Source organism: Rhamphochromis sp. 'chilingali', assembly GCF_963969265.1.
Source record: "Rhamphochromis sp. 'chilingali' genome assembly, chromosome: 6".
Taxonomy (NCBI): Eukaryota; Metazoa; Chordata; class Actinopteri; order Cichliformes; family Cichlidae; genus Rhamphochromis; species Rhamphochromis sp. 'chilingali'.
The window spans coordinates 6,174,393-6,190,500 of NC_137933.1; the positions used below are offsets into that span (position 1 = coordinate 6,174,393).

The 16,108-nt window shown below is 40.6% G+C and overlaps 1 protein-coding gene across 1 annotated transcript; it reads right to left on the reverse strand.

Moving 5' to 3' along the window:
• Positions 1-5,942: 5,942 nt before the first annotated feature.
• On the reverse strand, positions 5,943-6,948 carry LOC308398459 (low choriolytic enzyme-like; the record flags this gene model as incomplete). Its single annotated transcript, XM_080885117.1, has 3 exons — positions 5,943-6,075; positions 6,507-6,588; positions 6,840-6,948. The coding sequence occupies 3 exons, from the start codon at positions 6,946-6,948 to the stop codon at positions 5,943-5,945; spliced, it is 324 nt and encodes a 107-aa protein (XP_080741243.1).
• Between the last annotated feature and the right edge of the window lie 9,160 nt (positions 6,949-16,108).

Genomic DNA, 16,108 nt, shown 5'->3' on the forward strand with positions numbered 1-16,108 from the left:
TAAAGCTGCACTTTCTTTTTGCCTTATAGTCTGATTTGTCATAACTTCTCCGTTTTGTGGTAAGCTTTTCTTTGGCTGTCACTTCTTCACCCTGACCTGTCTTATTTGGCTCAGCAGAACTGAAATGCTTTTACACACGCACTCACATAAGCTCAGCAATTCTCTGCGCGATCAACCTCTCACATGTTTAAGCTTGCTGCGGGAGATTTCACTTGTCATGTTTGCATAGTAAGCTAACGATTAATAAGACGATGTCAGAGGAATTGGTGCACAAATTATCATCACTCACAGATCAGTGCTGTCGCTCTCTATACACAGTTCGCACGATTGCAAAGTGAAAGCAAAAAAACAAGCGCAAATTCAAACGCGATTTCAATATGTCACATATTGACAGTGGCTCACCGATGCCAATGACATAATTACCCAGCTACATTTCTGAAAGAATGCAAAAGCATTGACATATATTTTTCCTACAATAGCCCGACGGGCAGGGAAGAGATAGATTTTGGTAGCCCGACTGAAAAAATCGCTAGCTCCGGGACGTCGGGCTAGCGATATTGCGAGCCCTGTATCTGATTGAGGAATCACTCATCTTTGGAAAAGAGAGTTTATTACAGAGAAATGGCTCTTTCCAAAATAAAAGCTATACTATCCGCTTCTTCTGGGCTATATTCTCAGCAGCATAAGGAGAATCATGTGCTAACAGCTGTCTAAATGACTCGGCTAAAGTTAGTAGCATGCTTGTTGTTTTTGTCTTTGCACTAGGATGATGTCGGCGTAAATGTGCAGTCATATTCGTTGTGTTCCCACTAGTGCTTTCAGGTTAATCTCGTTGAAATGACCTTAACGCCACAACACGGCAAATCTCCGTTAACGAGCTACCGCCGATCGCTCCGTGCATGGGGCTAGACGGCCAACACGTTAACGAGCTAACTGCGCTAACACACTAGTTCACACCAATGTAATTGAGCATTGCATGGCACATCCAACATACTGTTTTACTTTAGTCCATGACTCGCTTACCTTCAGGGTCATACGTCACATGAAAACCAAAATAATTCCAAACGCCAGATCTGAATGAGGGTCAATTTGCCTGTTACAAGGAGAGCTTAACTTCTGTCTCGCTAGCTTGCCCTGTGCTCTTCCTTCTGACTATGCTGTCTGTGTTGAGGCTCAGTGAATCTGCATTCGACTACTCCGCCTAGGCTGCACTGTCGAGCCTAGGCGGAGTAGTCGAATGCAGATTCACTGAGCGCTCAACACAGACAGCATCGTCAGAAGGAAAATTGATAAAATAAATTACAAATGTTGTATTGTTCGATACATATGCGTACCGAACCGAAAGCACTGTATCGAACGGTTCAATATCGATACGAATATCGTTGCACCCCTAATATATATATATATATATATATATATATATATATATATATATATATATATATATATATATATCATAATAATCTGTTCTTGTTGTTCTTGTGCTGCCATGATTGGTGCCTCTGTGCTGTCTTTCAGTCCAGCTTTGTCCAGCCACTGGTAGGATTTCTGGATATCAGCCACCTCCTCTATCTGCCGGTGGTACATACCGTGCAGGGGCCTGTCCTTCCATGATGGTTCCTCGTTTCCCTCCTCTTTCTTGGGTTTCTGCTGCCTGAGGTATTCACTGAGCACTCGGTCAGTTGGGGCCATCTTCCCAGTGTATTCTTGGATGTTCGTTGCCTCATCCTGGACTGTGGTGCTGACACTCACCAGTCCCCGGCCCCCTTCCGCTTAGCGTACAGCCTCATGTGCTGGACTTGGGGTGAAACCCTCCATTATATATATATATCATAATAATCTGACAATACTATAATATTGGCCATATTATTATAGTATTGTCAGATATATATATATATATATATATATATATATATATATATATATATATATATATATATATATATATATATATATATATATAGTACACTCTCAAACCACGAGCTAGAAATCTAATTTGGGGTATTGAGCTCACTTTTTTCATCATCCTTTTCTGACTGAAAAAGTATGATCACCAGTCTTCATTTTATCCATTAGCACAGTCACATAATGAGAGTTTCACTCTTTTAAGTCAGTGATAAGCCAGCAAAGTCATACTTACATAAAACTGTGCTCAGAAAATGAAAGGAAGACTTTTAATCAGAGTAGAGCATCAGGTTGATGCATTGTTCTGGTCAGTTGAACCAGAGGGGGTTTAATCAGTTTCTGTTGCTTTGGTGCTTTTGAAATTAACTGTTGGCCCTCTGGGGCTAGTGCACTACAGGGGCAACAGGGCGTTCAACATCCTGTAGTGGGCCCTGTGCACAGTGCCCAGCACTGTGGAGCTTCATGCTCAGGATAAATCTCTATGATTTATCATACGTGTGACTATGAAAGTTATAAACTGCTAGATGGATGTGGCAGCACGGTGGTTAGCACTATTGTCTCACAGCAAGAAGGTCCTGAGTTCAATTCCACCATCAGGCCATAGTCTTTCTGTGTGGAGTTTGCAGGTTCTCCCTGGTTTCTATGGTGTTATTTTTGTGCCACTATTCTGAGCGCACGTAAAAAAAATTTGAGCGCACGTAAAAATTTTTTTACAGGTGCAAGTGCTGCATTTTGAGGAGAAATTTATGTGCACTTTTGCATATATGTGATGTCTTGATAAATCGAGCAGATATTTGAAGTTTACACAGCACCATTCTTGCATGAAAATATCTTAAAAGTTTATTTTGTGACCCAGAAAGAGTAATACTTCAAACTCCGCCACTCTGCGTTCCTCCGCCACTGCCTCATTTGAGTTTTGGACAAAATGGATTCTGGGATATTGCATTTCGTCATTTCGAGCTGATTGGAGACGAAAACAGCCAATCAGATTTTTTTTGCATCCAAGTCTGTGATTGGCTAGTTTTGTGGCACAAATATAACGGTGTACAGAAAGAGTTGAACGCGCACGGGCAACACATTGCGAGCAAGCGCAAATGCAAAAACTGAGAGAGAGGGGCTGCTATATTGTGTGTATGGATAATAGCAAACACTGAAATACAGTTTTTGCATGCAGCAATGAATTTTGTTCACTCAAATTTAGCTTTACTTTACTCAAAATAAATTTCTCGTCAAAATGCAACATTTGCACCTGCAAATTTTTTTTTCACGTGCGCTCAAATTTTTTTATTTATTTATTTTATGCGTGTGCTCAGAATAGTGGCACAAAAATAATGCCATAGGCTTCCTCCCACAGTCCAATGACATGCAGCTTGTGGGCGTAGACTGGATATTGAATGACAGCAAATTTCATGGCCAATGATCACAATTGGCCATGACAGAAACACCTTTTAGTAAAAACCTCAAAGCTTCACAATTTAGATGAACTAAGATCAATTGTTTAGGTTGGAAAAAATATGAACCAATAAAATCCCAAGGAGGAAAAGAATGTGTTTGTCTTTGTTATTTATTAATATTTGTTATGTATGTATGTGTATGTATATTCTGAGGAAGGATTAAGTTGAAAAAACAGTTGTGAATAAATGTGTAAAAAACATAAATGTCTAACACACTTTAAATAATTTCATGGGGTGCAGTTCATGATATCCATTGCCATGAGGAGGTTGATTATGCTTGGTATGTGCTATGTAATTAAATCAAAAAAAGAAAGTTTCTGTTCTGGGGCTCTCTGTGCAACAACGATCCACTTTGACTTTGACAGTATTTTAGAAACCACAGGAGCGCCTTTCATATCACACACATGTTAATAACATGGGAGTGACTGAAGTGTATAAACAGCAGCACCAATGACTGTAACAAATGTACTGCTGTGGGGATAAATGCTGAGGAAAGCAGTCGTTTGCTGGTGGAGCTGTTGGTTCAGGTGCAAATAAGTGGAAAGGATGCTGGACTGGAAGGTAAAGTGATTATAGAAGCCAAAAGAGCCCTAATGGGATAGACTGACATAAGAACAAAGCATCGTTAGCGATGGGCCTTACAGATGATTCTTTACTTCAACTCCTACAGAACAGTTATAATAATAAATGTATGAGTCATTTATGAGTAATAAATTAGATTTTTATTGAGAAGAGACACACCATATGAAAATAAACCACAAAATAAAAGTTGGTAGGTGGTACTAGTTGGTATAAGATGTAAGTGTAACTGCACCAAAATGGAAACAGGATATAAAGGAATTCAAAGGAATACTGAAGTGCAGACAAAGGTGAAGACATTTCTCCCACATAAAGTATAACAGATGATGATGAAGAAGAGGTCTTTACCACGTTCTAATAGAAACTTAAAAAAATGTCAGGTAGGCTCTTAGTACTCGAAGGCTACAAGCATCAATCCACATTTTCTGGTGCTGGAGTAACATTTTTGCAAACAGCAGATCTGGTTTGCTGATGTGAACATGACGAGTTGAGAGCTCAGCATCAGTAGTCCTGTTTTTGCCATCGTTACAGATCTGTTTATGTCACGGTTGACGATGGCCAGCCGTGGGGAAGTAAGGAAGGAGGACCCAGGCGCGGAGCTCGGAATATCAGCAGTGCGTTTATTTACAGTGAAAGGAAACAAACAACAATAAATCCCCGTGCTCTCCCGTGACTCCCGTGTCGTGCCCTCCTTGTGCTCTCTGCTCCCATGTGTCTGCACTCCCCGTGCTCGCTGCTCTTCTGGCTTCCCACGCTCCTCCTGCAGGAAACAATAGCGGCAGCTGTCAGGACACTTAACTATAGCAGGCATGCACTCGCTGACTAAACCTAAACTGGAAGACTAACGTGGAGTCTCACATAGTGATCCCGCGTTGGTGGAGGCTTCACCACACCATTAACAGTAGCATCCCCAGGCTTCTACCTTTCTACCTTTAAAACCCAGCAAAGACTGATAAGTTTGCTGCAATTTCCAGTGTGTGGGGATCATTTGTCACCAACTGCATCACGTGCTACAACCCTGGTCTACATATCACCGTTGATGAACAGCTTTTCCCATCAAAGACTCGGTGCTGTTTCCTGCAGTATATTGCAAGTAAACCTGACAAGTTTGGGATCAAGTTTTGGGTGGCTTGCGACCTACAATCCAAGTACATTTGCAATGTCTTCCCATATCTTGGCAAGGACCCCAATCGTCCCACTGGGGAGAGACTTTCTGAAAATGTTGTAATGAGGCTGATGGAACCATTCCTAGACAAGGGCAGAAATGTTACCACGGACAATTTTTTCACATCGCTTTCACTTGCGCAAAAACTTCTTAGACGGAAAACCACCATCCTCGGCACAGTCAACAAGATTCGCAGGGAAATTCCTCAATCCACTCAAACCCCCACTCCCCTCCCTCCAGAATTCCCAGGTAACAACCTAATATACATATGAATGACTAGCCAATTTAGCTTCCACTTGGCTGAAGCTAAAGCTTAGCTAAAAGCCTACCAGCCATTTGGCTGCTCTCCGGGTTTTAAAGGTAGAAAAGCCAAATGGCTGCTCTCCGGGATTAAGTAGCTCCCTCCACTGACGCTGATCAGCTCCAGGTGTGTGGCATCCTCCTTGGGCGTGTTCAGTCATCCACAGGCCTGACAGTGCCTGTAGCCCGGTCTCCTGGTTACAGCCACAACCACGCACGCACACACACACACACACACACACACACACACACACACACACACACACACCTCCCTATACATAGACACATGGAACAAAACCCCAGACAGCAGAACAGTGCACACACATACACCAAATAATAGTAATAACAATAATAATAATAATAACGACAACAACAACAACAAAAGTCCACACTGCTCACGGACCCGGCTCTGGAGGACTCGGGTCCGTGGCATTTTAACAATACAACACAATGAGTACTGTCACACATTCACTGGGTTTCTCACATAAAATAAGAAAATGTCATAGAGAAAGGTTTACAGTGACATAGTTTTTACCTTTTCACTTACTGCACTTGTAAAGTCTGTTTACACGGGCGATGTCTTTGGCACTCATCTGTTTGCCATGTCCAAAGTCGAGCTTATGTCTGGGCCGAGCAAGAATGGTTGGACTCCGGTTTCTGGAGAAGGCATGTCTAAAGAAAAACAAAAACATGTTTGTTAAAAAGAGTAAGGAAACACAAACACATACGTATATCAGGGATATTTATGATTAAGGAGGTAAGATTATTAGGAATTCTTTCCTGCATATTATTTTTCCTCTCTCTGTTTTTTTGTAGGCTAATGCAATGACTTAATGTAGTGTCAGTCTGTGAAAGTTTTGCACCAATTTCTATGCAAATTTAGGAACACTCACACTTACCGAGAAGACTGTTTTTGTCAGCTGAATTAAACTTATTCATAGTAACTAGTTCTGACACTTTTAGTCAAATTTTCCAGGAAAAAAATGGGCCGCATGCTGTACAAAGAAAGTCTGTGCAAATCCTATGACTCCACTTTAAGAAACCAAGTTTGACATTGATTTACTCCTGAAAATACATATGTAAGGATTCACACAAAGAATTACTTCCTATAGTGCATGACAGATTTAAAGTCATAAGTAGTTTCCAAGTTGTTAGTCTGCACCTTCTTGAAGTTGTGTTCGTGTCCTGCACAGGAATTGAAAAAAGAGCAAAGACTTAAACACGAATGTTGGTTTTCTCAGCTGCCTTCCAACCTCCAAATCTTTTTCCAGGTTTAGGTTGCATGGAGAGTCTCGTTATTCATTAAATGCCACAAAATCTAAGCAGGAGCATTTCATTTTCCTGGGAAGCAAGGCTGTAATGAGACATTTTAAAGTAACTTAGCAACATCTGCATTCATTGTACAGCACATAAAAATACACCCAAGCTGAGCTGACCTGGCTCGATGTTTTCAGTGTGGATGTAGACGTGCTTGTCTCTGTCAGAGCGAGAGTGCTCGTGGCGAAAGCCCAGAGCATGGAGAACCTCATGTTGTACAGTGGCCATTTTCAGGATTTTTTCAAGGAGATTTCCTGTTTCCCCCCCGACGGCCCACTTTGGATGAACACCTGATGTACACATAGTGAAATCAGAAAGACAGGTTATTATAGGTATCTGATGGTGTTGACAAAATACCCGACTTTCTCTCATAACACATTTTTCTGACAGAAGTCATCTTGTTTTTCATCATTTGTTTATGGCCTCTACAAGCCTCCTAAATTAAGCTCTTTCTACAAAAAAAAAAAAAATTAAATCTTGGATTACATCAACTTTGGTGTTGACGGACTATGGTTGTGATACAGAGTTTTATCAGAAAGGTATGCCATAAATGAAATAAAATAAAAAAGATTATCACAGCAGTGACCTCATGGCATGTGTATCAAACAGGAAGTGGTAAGGGGTCCTCAGAGTGTAAGCTACCCACAATAATTCCAGATTTTTTTGTACTTTTAAAAAAATCTGATGGTGTTGACAAAAACTCTGGACACGATTTTAATCACTTAAAAAAATGTGTAAAAATAAATTTTCAATTGCACATTTTGATATTCTATAAGGTATTGACTTAAATACTTAGTGACAAGAGCCATGATGTTAAATTTTACATTACTTTTAATTTTCCTTCTGTATTTTAATACACTCAACAAAAATATAAACGCAACACCTTTGTTACTGCTCCCATTCCCCATGGGATGGACGTAGAGACCTAAAATTCATTCCAGATACACAATATAACCATCCCTCCCAAACAGTGGTCACAAATCAGTCCAAATGTGTGGTAGTGGGCACATCTGCCATATTGAGATAATCCATCCCACCTCACAGGTGTGCCACATCAGGATGCTGATCTGACATCATGAGTAGTGCACAGGTGTACCTCAGACTGCCCACAACAAAAGGCCACCCTGGAATGTGCAGTTTTTTGGGCTATTGGGGGTCTGGGGACCCAGAACCGGTCAGTATCTGGTGTGACCACCATTTGCCTCATGCAGTGCAACACATCGTCACATGGAGTCTGTCAGATTGTCAATTGTGGCCTGTGGAATGTTGGTCCACTCCACTTCAATGGCTGTGCGAGGTTGTTGGATATTCGTGGGAACTGGTACACGCTGTCGTATACGCCGGTCAAGCACATCCCGAACATGCTCAATGGCTGACATGTCCGGTGAGTATGCTGGCCATGCAAGAACTGGGACATTCTCAGCTGCCATCTGCCCTGAACAATGTGAACCATGATTCATCCGTGAAGCGCACACCTCTCCAACGTGCCAGACGCCATAGAATGTGAGCATTTGCCCACACAAGTCTGTTACAGCGACGAGCTGGAGTCAGGTCAAGACCCCGATGAGGATGACGAGCATGCAGTTGAGCGTCCCTGAGACGGTTTCTGACAGTTTGTGCAGAAATTGTTTGGTTGTGCAAACCAATTGTTCCAGCAGCTGTCTGGGTGGCTGGTCTCAGACGATCTTGGAGGTGAACCTGCTGGATGTGGAGGTCCTGGGCTGGTGTGGTTACACGAGGTCTGCGGTTGTGAGGCCGGTTGGATGTGCTGCCATATTCTCTGAAACGCCTGTGGAGACGGCTTATGGTTGAGAAATGAACATTCAATGCACGGGCGACAGATCTGGTTGACATTCCTGCTGTCAGCATGCCAATTGCACGCTCCCTCATTGCTTGTGGCATCTGTGGCATTTTGCTGTGAGACAAAACTGCACATTCCAGGGTGGCCTTTTATTGTGGGCAGTCTGAGGTACACCTGTGCACTACTCATGATGTCAGATCAGCATCCTGATGTGGCACACCTGTGAGGTGGGATGGATTATCTCAATATGGCAGATGTGCCCACTACCACACATTTGGACTGATTTGTGACCACTGTTTGGGAGGGATGGTTATATTGTGTATCTGGAATGAATTTTAGGTCTCTACGTCCATCCCATGGGGAATGGGAGCAGTAACAAAGGTGTTGCGTTTATATTTTTGTTGAGTGTATGACAAAATATAAAAAGAAAGACCAAAATGACCAAACCTTAGCCAATTAAATATGTTTAGGGATAATTTTAGTTAGAAATTGTGTTACATTAATGACTTAAATAAAGGGCTGTTATGTGTTAACAGGTACTTTTATTTTAGAAGAAGGTCCAAACGCATCTATCTGGAGGCACAATAAACAGTTTACAAGCACTGACATTAACAACAAAGTTAAAAACAGTCACAACACAAAGACATTCATTTGCATTTCCAGATAATTATCAAATAGATTAAATATTAAATTAAAACAACATCACACATAATTGTAAAAAACAAGTGAATATAACTTTCCAAATATAAACTTCAGATCTCTATATTACATTTGTTTCCAATATTTTTACAGGACAACAGGCCGAGCTGAAGCGTCTGGATTCTGGTTGTTTCTTGCCGTCCTTAAAACTTCTGGTTAATGGAAGAAACATAAAACAAACTGAGTGCCGTGTATTATTCGTTGTGTTTCATATGTTAATAGAATGACTTTCTTATAGTAGTATTATACTATAAGAAAGTCATTCTATTTGGTTTATTATTTTACTCACGATCTTTTACCAGCAGCCATAAAGCTTGTTTACACGGGCAATGTCATTGGCGCTCATCTCGCTAGCATAGCCAAAGATAAGGTTAGCATTGGACTTGGCCACAATGGTGGGCTGCCCATTTTTGGAGAAGGCATTTCTAAATGAAAACACAAAGAGATCGGTTCACACACAGCACAGACTTTTTCCACAATCATGTATTAATGATATTTTTTGTATTTTTGCCAAATGAGCAGTGCACGAAAAAAAGATGAAATTGTAAGAAGCTAGCCATTAATGCATTTAAAAAAACAGGACTGCACCAAAGTAAAAACAAGAGATGTCACGATACCAATATCATAAATTTGCACATCTGCCAATACCAATATGAATCCGATATGGTCCATTTTATAATCAATAAAACAGTTTTTTATAAATATCTTGCTGCATTTTCTATAATTTCATACTCAAGTTCTAAAAAACAAAACACTAAAGCCATTCTGTTACATCAATACGCAAAGAAAATACACTGCACCCAAAATATTTCATAGTTCAGCAATACTGATCAATTTAATAAACTTAAACCGGCACAATCCTTCTTATTCTGGTAATTTAAAGAGTACTTAGTAGAAATATTAAACAACCTAACCTAATAGGGTTGCCAACTCCCATCAAAAAAATAGGGAACCACCCCCCCCTCTCTGCCTCGTGATTATGTAATCAACTTTAATTTAATGTATGTGTAAAAAATGCACAGAAATCAATTATTTTTCTACAATAATTAAATAGATTCAACATCTTTCTTCAGCTGAACTGCAGACTGCACAGATGGTATGGGCAAAAATTGTGGTCATAAATATTTTGTACTTGTAAATCAGTTTTGTATGTGTAAAAAGAATTTGTGTGTGGACTTAGCCAAAAAATAAGTGTGAAACCCTGCTCTCAAGTTTCAAGGTACAAGTACGAATTTTGACCCTATTTTTCTTCCTTTCATCTGATTGGTCAATGTCATGTCAATCACAAATTTAACTATCCAATCAGAGAACAGATGGGTTTGGCTATTGGAGGGGTGTTTTATGGAGCTTCAGGTCCTTGAAGGGAATAAATGCCCTTTTACATGCCACACCCCTGAGAAGAAAGTATACCACAACAAAAATGGCACCCATGAGGAAAAGTTTTGCCCGTGTTGATGTGGAATAAAGTTCCCAAAATATTAAGGACATTTTTGCCTCCGTCGTTACTTTCGCTGTTGATGCTGCAGTACTCAACAGGGCCAAAAACAAACAAGAGAGACGGGACTCGCGACAGAAAAGCCAATCAGCTGATCACTGATCAGTTTCATGATTGAAGTAGCAACAGGAGAGGGAGGGGGGGAGAAGAAGAGGCATTCGCTCCTTATTCAGTATCAGTTGTAAAGCTTCACTTGGGAATGCTTTACAAACATTCATAGATAAACTTACACACTTGCTTTACTTCTCTCTGGGATAACTTTCTCGGAGATGAAATGCCAGTTTGGGAGCACATAGCAAGGCTCCAAATGCTCAACCAGACCACCGACAGGTCTTGCACGCCACAGCCGCTCTATGACGTGATGCATAGGCTACTGCTCCGACGTGCAAAGGTTATGAGCTGAGTTATGCCATGTCGCAAGTTTTGTGAGGTGCTTTTGTGATATTTAATGGATCGGATTATATTTTTTAATTTCTCTCAGATATCCGATCCAGTAATTTAGGTCAGTATCGGACCTAAATCCATTGCACCATAAATCCAAGTGTTTATAGAGTCCAACTTACCAGAGGAACAGCAGTCATCAAGAGCAAGACAAGGAAAACTGGAGTCATGATGATGGTCCTCTGTAGTTTAACTTCAAAGCTAAAACAGGTCAGAAAATGCAGTGAGATAAATAAGAGGTAAAAGCAGGTGTCTGGTACTGGATGCAGCAAGTGTAATCTCTTTATAGGGAACCCAGAGAGGTGTGACTGTGACCCATATAATGTCAGTCATAGATCAGTAACTTTCAATAGTTTTCATATAAAAACAAAAGGCAATAAATACATATAAGAATACAAATACTTCCCTTAAACTCATTTATGATTTTATGATTCATGCTTCTGTCAATCATTAGGTGTATTAGATAAAGGATGTTTTTCCTTTGTAAACAGGACATTTCAAAGCAAGTTTACAGTTCTGAGCAGTAGGGCGTGTACTGTATCTGTGTGATGGCAAACACATGGAAAGGAGCCGTGTGTGTGTGTGTGTGCATATAACGTAATGTAATAATGTAATCAGTGACAGTAGTATTTGTGTAAGCTTTTTAATTTCTAAAAGTCAGTGTTTTTAATCATTCTGCAATGCAATGATCCTTCCCTCTGTATTATTCATAACATACTGCTGCTCACTCCTGCCCCCCCCTCCCCCCCCGCCCCCCATGTACATGTGAGCAGTCACATTTCTATTTAAGATTTCTTTCTTTATACATGTGTGTATATATATTTATATATATTTAGTCTTTTAATGATTGTAATATTATTACTGTACTATACTGCTAAGAGACTTGTCTTCTGCTCGTCAAACACATTTCATTGCAATGTTGACCCTGTGTTAACTTGCATATGACAAATAAAACTGAAAATGAATATCAACAGTAACACAGCTGATCAAACAAGGTAACATACAAAAATATTTCAAGTTACTGTTTTTGAAGTTTTCCTATATATTGTGTGTATAAAGAGTTAAATAAGGCTCAGAGGGAGGATCCCTGTGGAGGTTATAATCATATGGTGTGGATTTGAACACAGAGGGAAGGATATATTCAAAGTGTACTGCTGACACAAAGGAGTTTCCTAACAGCTGACACTCAGTTTGAACCAAGCAGTGTTATATTATTATTATTACAATATGATTTTAATTAGCTGGCCCATGAAGGTTAAGTGATAGTGATCAATTAGGACAACATGAGTCAAGTCAAAGTAAACTTTGTTGCCATCTCTGTTATATACAGTACACAGTACACAGTATATTGAGAGAGGAGAAAACGAGGTTACATCAGTGCAAAAACCAAACAATAAATATAAGAAGAGTATAAAATAAATATACACTTTAAGACTACGGCAAAAGGATCAATAATTATTTACATTTTCAATTTACAGTTTTGAATTATTTAAAGTGACCTTGAATTCTGGGATCAGTGTTTTAAATAAGAGGGGCCATCATCAATTCTCCTGCCATTAATCCTGGCATTTATGATGAGGTCAAATTTTCAAACAGATGTTCATTAAAAAACAGTCTGTTTTTCACCAGTTGCAGGGATTCTGCCTTTCCACTCCTTGACACTGTTTGTTGATAGTAGTGATTATAAAGAGGTATTGGTGTATGTGACTTTGTCCTTTCCTGGTAAGTTAGGGGACGTGAGAGATAAAAGCTTGGCAAGTGAATGGCTTTCCTATATTACACTGGAGTTCCATGGTACAGAGCCAGATTGCACGTGTTATATTATGTGTAATTGTTTTATGCATCCTGTGATGGTCATGACACCAGGCCTGCATCCTGTCAGTGAGATCTGTCCTGCATGGTGAATTGCATGCAGTAGTGAGGGGAGAAAATGGGAGACTGGTCACTGAAAAAGACGGAGTGTTGTGGGCTCAGCAGTGTGCTCGGCGTGCTGAGCTTAGAGCTGTCATTGAGGCCCTGAAATTGGGGAAAGGGAAAAGAGTGAACATCTACACAGACTCAGCATATGTGTTTGGGGCTGCACATGTGGAACTGTGCCAGTGGAAACGGGCTGGATTTCGAACTTCAGCACAACAGCCCATCAAGCATGAAAAGGAAATGAAAAAGCTGGAAGCTCTTGTTGAGGAATATATTTTTTTTTCTTAGTGCTTATTTTCTGATTATATTGTTTTATGTATTTAAATAATAAAGGCCTGTATAAAGGAAGGCCAGCTTTGACTCACAAACAAACAGCTCAGCCAGACTAGAACTGTGCAGAACAGGAAGTCTTGCGTAGAGCTGCAGAGGCAGTATATTAAGAACAGGAAACAGATGCAGACAGAAAAAGCAGAACTAGACACACACACACACACACACACACACATGAAGTAAGGACAGAGGTAAAAGAAGTTGTTGTGATCGAAAACTGTGTGACGTGTAAGTTGTGCCAAAAATAACATGAGGAGCTAGGGTGCAGACGTTTTTGCAGCTATAGGGCAGACTTGTAGTATTGAAATAGATCAAGTGATGATTTAGTAGGGGAGGAGCGAGCGGATTATAACATAGGCGATATGCTTGTAATGCTTTAGATCTGCAAATGCTTACCACCGTGCGGATCTCTCTTCCAGAAGCCGTTTGAATAAAATGATTATAAATATTTTGACCACTCTGAGTCTGAATTTTCTCTGTCCAGTAAAAGAATAAAAAGAATTGGGTCCAATATTTGGTGCCGAAAACCCAGGATTCTTTTACGGCTGAGAGGACAATTCAGCCCAAGGTGGGATCGTGAAATGAGGCGAACAGAGGACCGGTCCAATAGAATTTGAAGGTAAGCACCACCTGTTAAATCAAAGTGTGCATATTGGATGAATTCCAAATTATCTGTTCGCTCAGTTAACGAGCTTCACTGTTAAATTGGCTCAGTAGTTCTGAATTGGAAAACTAAACTAAATTATAAAGTCTGTTTGGTAGATTTCTGGTGAATGCACGTGGTGATATTGTGTAATTTGTGAGAAGAAAAGTAAAAGTCTGGAGAAATATGTGATGAATGTTTATTGCTGTACATATTGGGGTGAACTTTAAAGTTGATGTGTTGAGTGTATTGTCAAGTTTATTTCGTCAGCCAAGAGAAAGGAAACTGAGATAGGTAATTGGGAACAGTTTTATGGGTATCAAGTCCCAGTGGTCAGAGTGCTAGGCCCGGCCATCAAACAAAAACTGGGGATTCAAGCCCTTCTGTGATGCGGTTTGAGTCTTCAGTGATGGTTCTAGATTCATCTGAATAAATTCATTAGAACTGGGGTCGGCGTACCCCTAGAAGCGCGAATTCTGTTCCAGTCTTGGAATCCTCACTTCCTAGCAGACGTGTTAGGTGGACCGGCGGCGTCCGGAGTTTCTAGGTTGGCTAAAACCTTACCGACTCGGGACCGGTAAAATAGCCAGTGGCTGCATCATTGAGTTAGTCCACTTAGAGGGGTTAAAGTATTTTCTCCTTGGGTTGTTGGACAATAACCAGTGTGTGTAGTCCACTTAGAGGGGTTAAAAGTCCTCTCGATTCGCACTTAGTGGTCAGCAGAGCGAGGCTCGGGCATCAGTCAAAACGGGCGGTTCGAGTCCCCCATGGTGCTTCTAATGTTTTCTAAGGATGAAAGGTTAAATGGTTAAAAGTCAACTGAGGTGTTAAATTCCTTCTTTGGCGCTTGTGGCTTTGTTGTAGTGTGGATAAATGTGATCTGTGTTGTGAGATATCTTGAAGCTCAGATGAATCATAGGGGTGATTGCGTAATAAAAGTTGAGAAAAATTGTGAAACTGATGAAATACAGGGCAATGAGGGGTGGGTGTGTGTGTGTAAGAAGCACTGGGTGAGTGTGTGTGTCTGTGATAGGAAGTGAAAGTGTCTGCATGCAGTTTGAAAGAGAGTGGCTGTGTGTGCAACGAGTGAGAAATAGAGACGTTTCAAAGTGAAAACAGAGGGATCAGAATGAACGTGTTAATAAGTAGTGATAAAAATGATATTAACCCCTGGAGGATCTTAGAAAAATGCATACGCTATCGGACCTAGAGCCACAAATTGACCACGCCCAAAAAGTGCTATAAAAAATTTATATATTAATATTTTATTCCACTTTAAATTAGCCAATCTTTTAAAACTACTTCTCCCTGAACTATCCATGTAAAGTTTTAATTATATTTCGGGGGTTTTAACCCTTTTAATCGCAGTTTAATTACATGTGCGCACCGTTTTTTTTAGCCCCCCGAAACAAAACGAAATATTTTAAAAAAAAAACATTTGAAGTAATATTTGATTGTTATTATAATTAGGCCTTTAGATGGACTAAAGATTGGCACCAACCTTCATTTCGATCGCCTTTTTTTTTTTTTTTCCGGACCAGAAAATGGTCTCCAGGCGGCAAATGCTCCTCCTCTAGGCCGGAATCGGTGCATGCTCCCGGGTTGACTCGCGACGATGACCGGGGCATGTTGCGTCGGACCCCTTTTTCCAACACACACATCCGGTACCACGTCACAACAAATACGTCATTTCCTGTTGATTAAAAAAAAAAAATCCAACCTCAAACGGTCCTGGGGCCGAAAATTGTCCCGCCCGATCAGCGGGCGAAGCCGCTGCAGCACGCCGGAAATGACGCTTCATTCCCCGCAGGTCTCTTTAAGCAGCCCGCTGTTTTCCAGCCCCGGGTCAAATGTGGAGCAAGGGCGCCACCCGGTGGACAAATAAAAAAATTACAACTCTAAGGCCAGTACTGCAAGCGGAAGCGGAAGCATTACCGATCACGATCGATTCGACCGTAATTTTTTTGCCGTGAAAAATAGCGTTTATAATGGGTTTCAATGGGGCACAAATCGACCACTAGGTCCGATAGCGTAAGTTTATCGATAGCTTAGCCACTGAAGC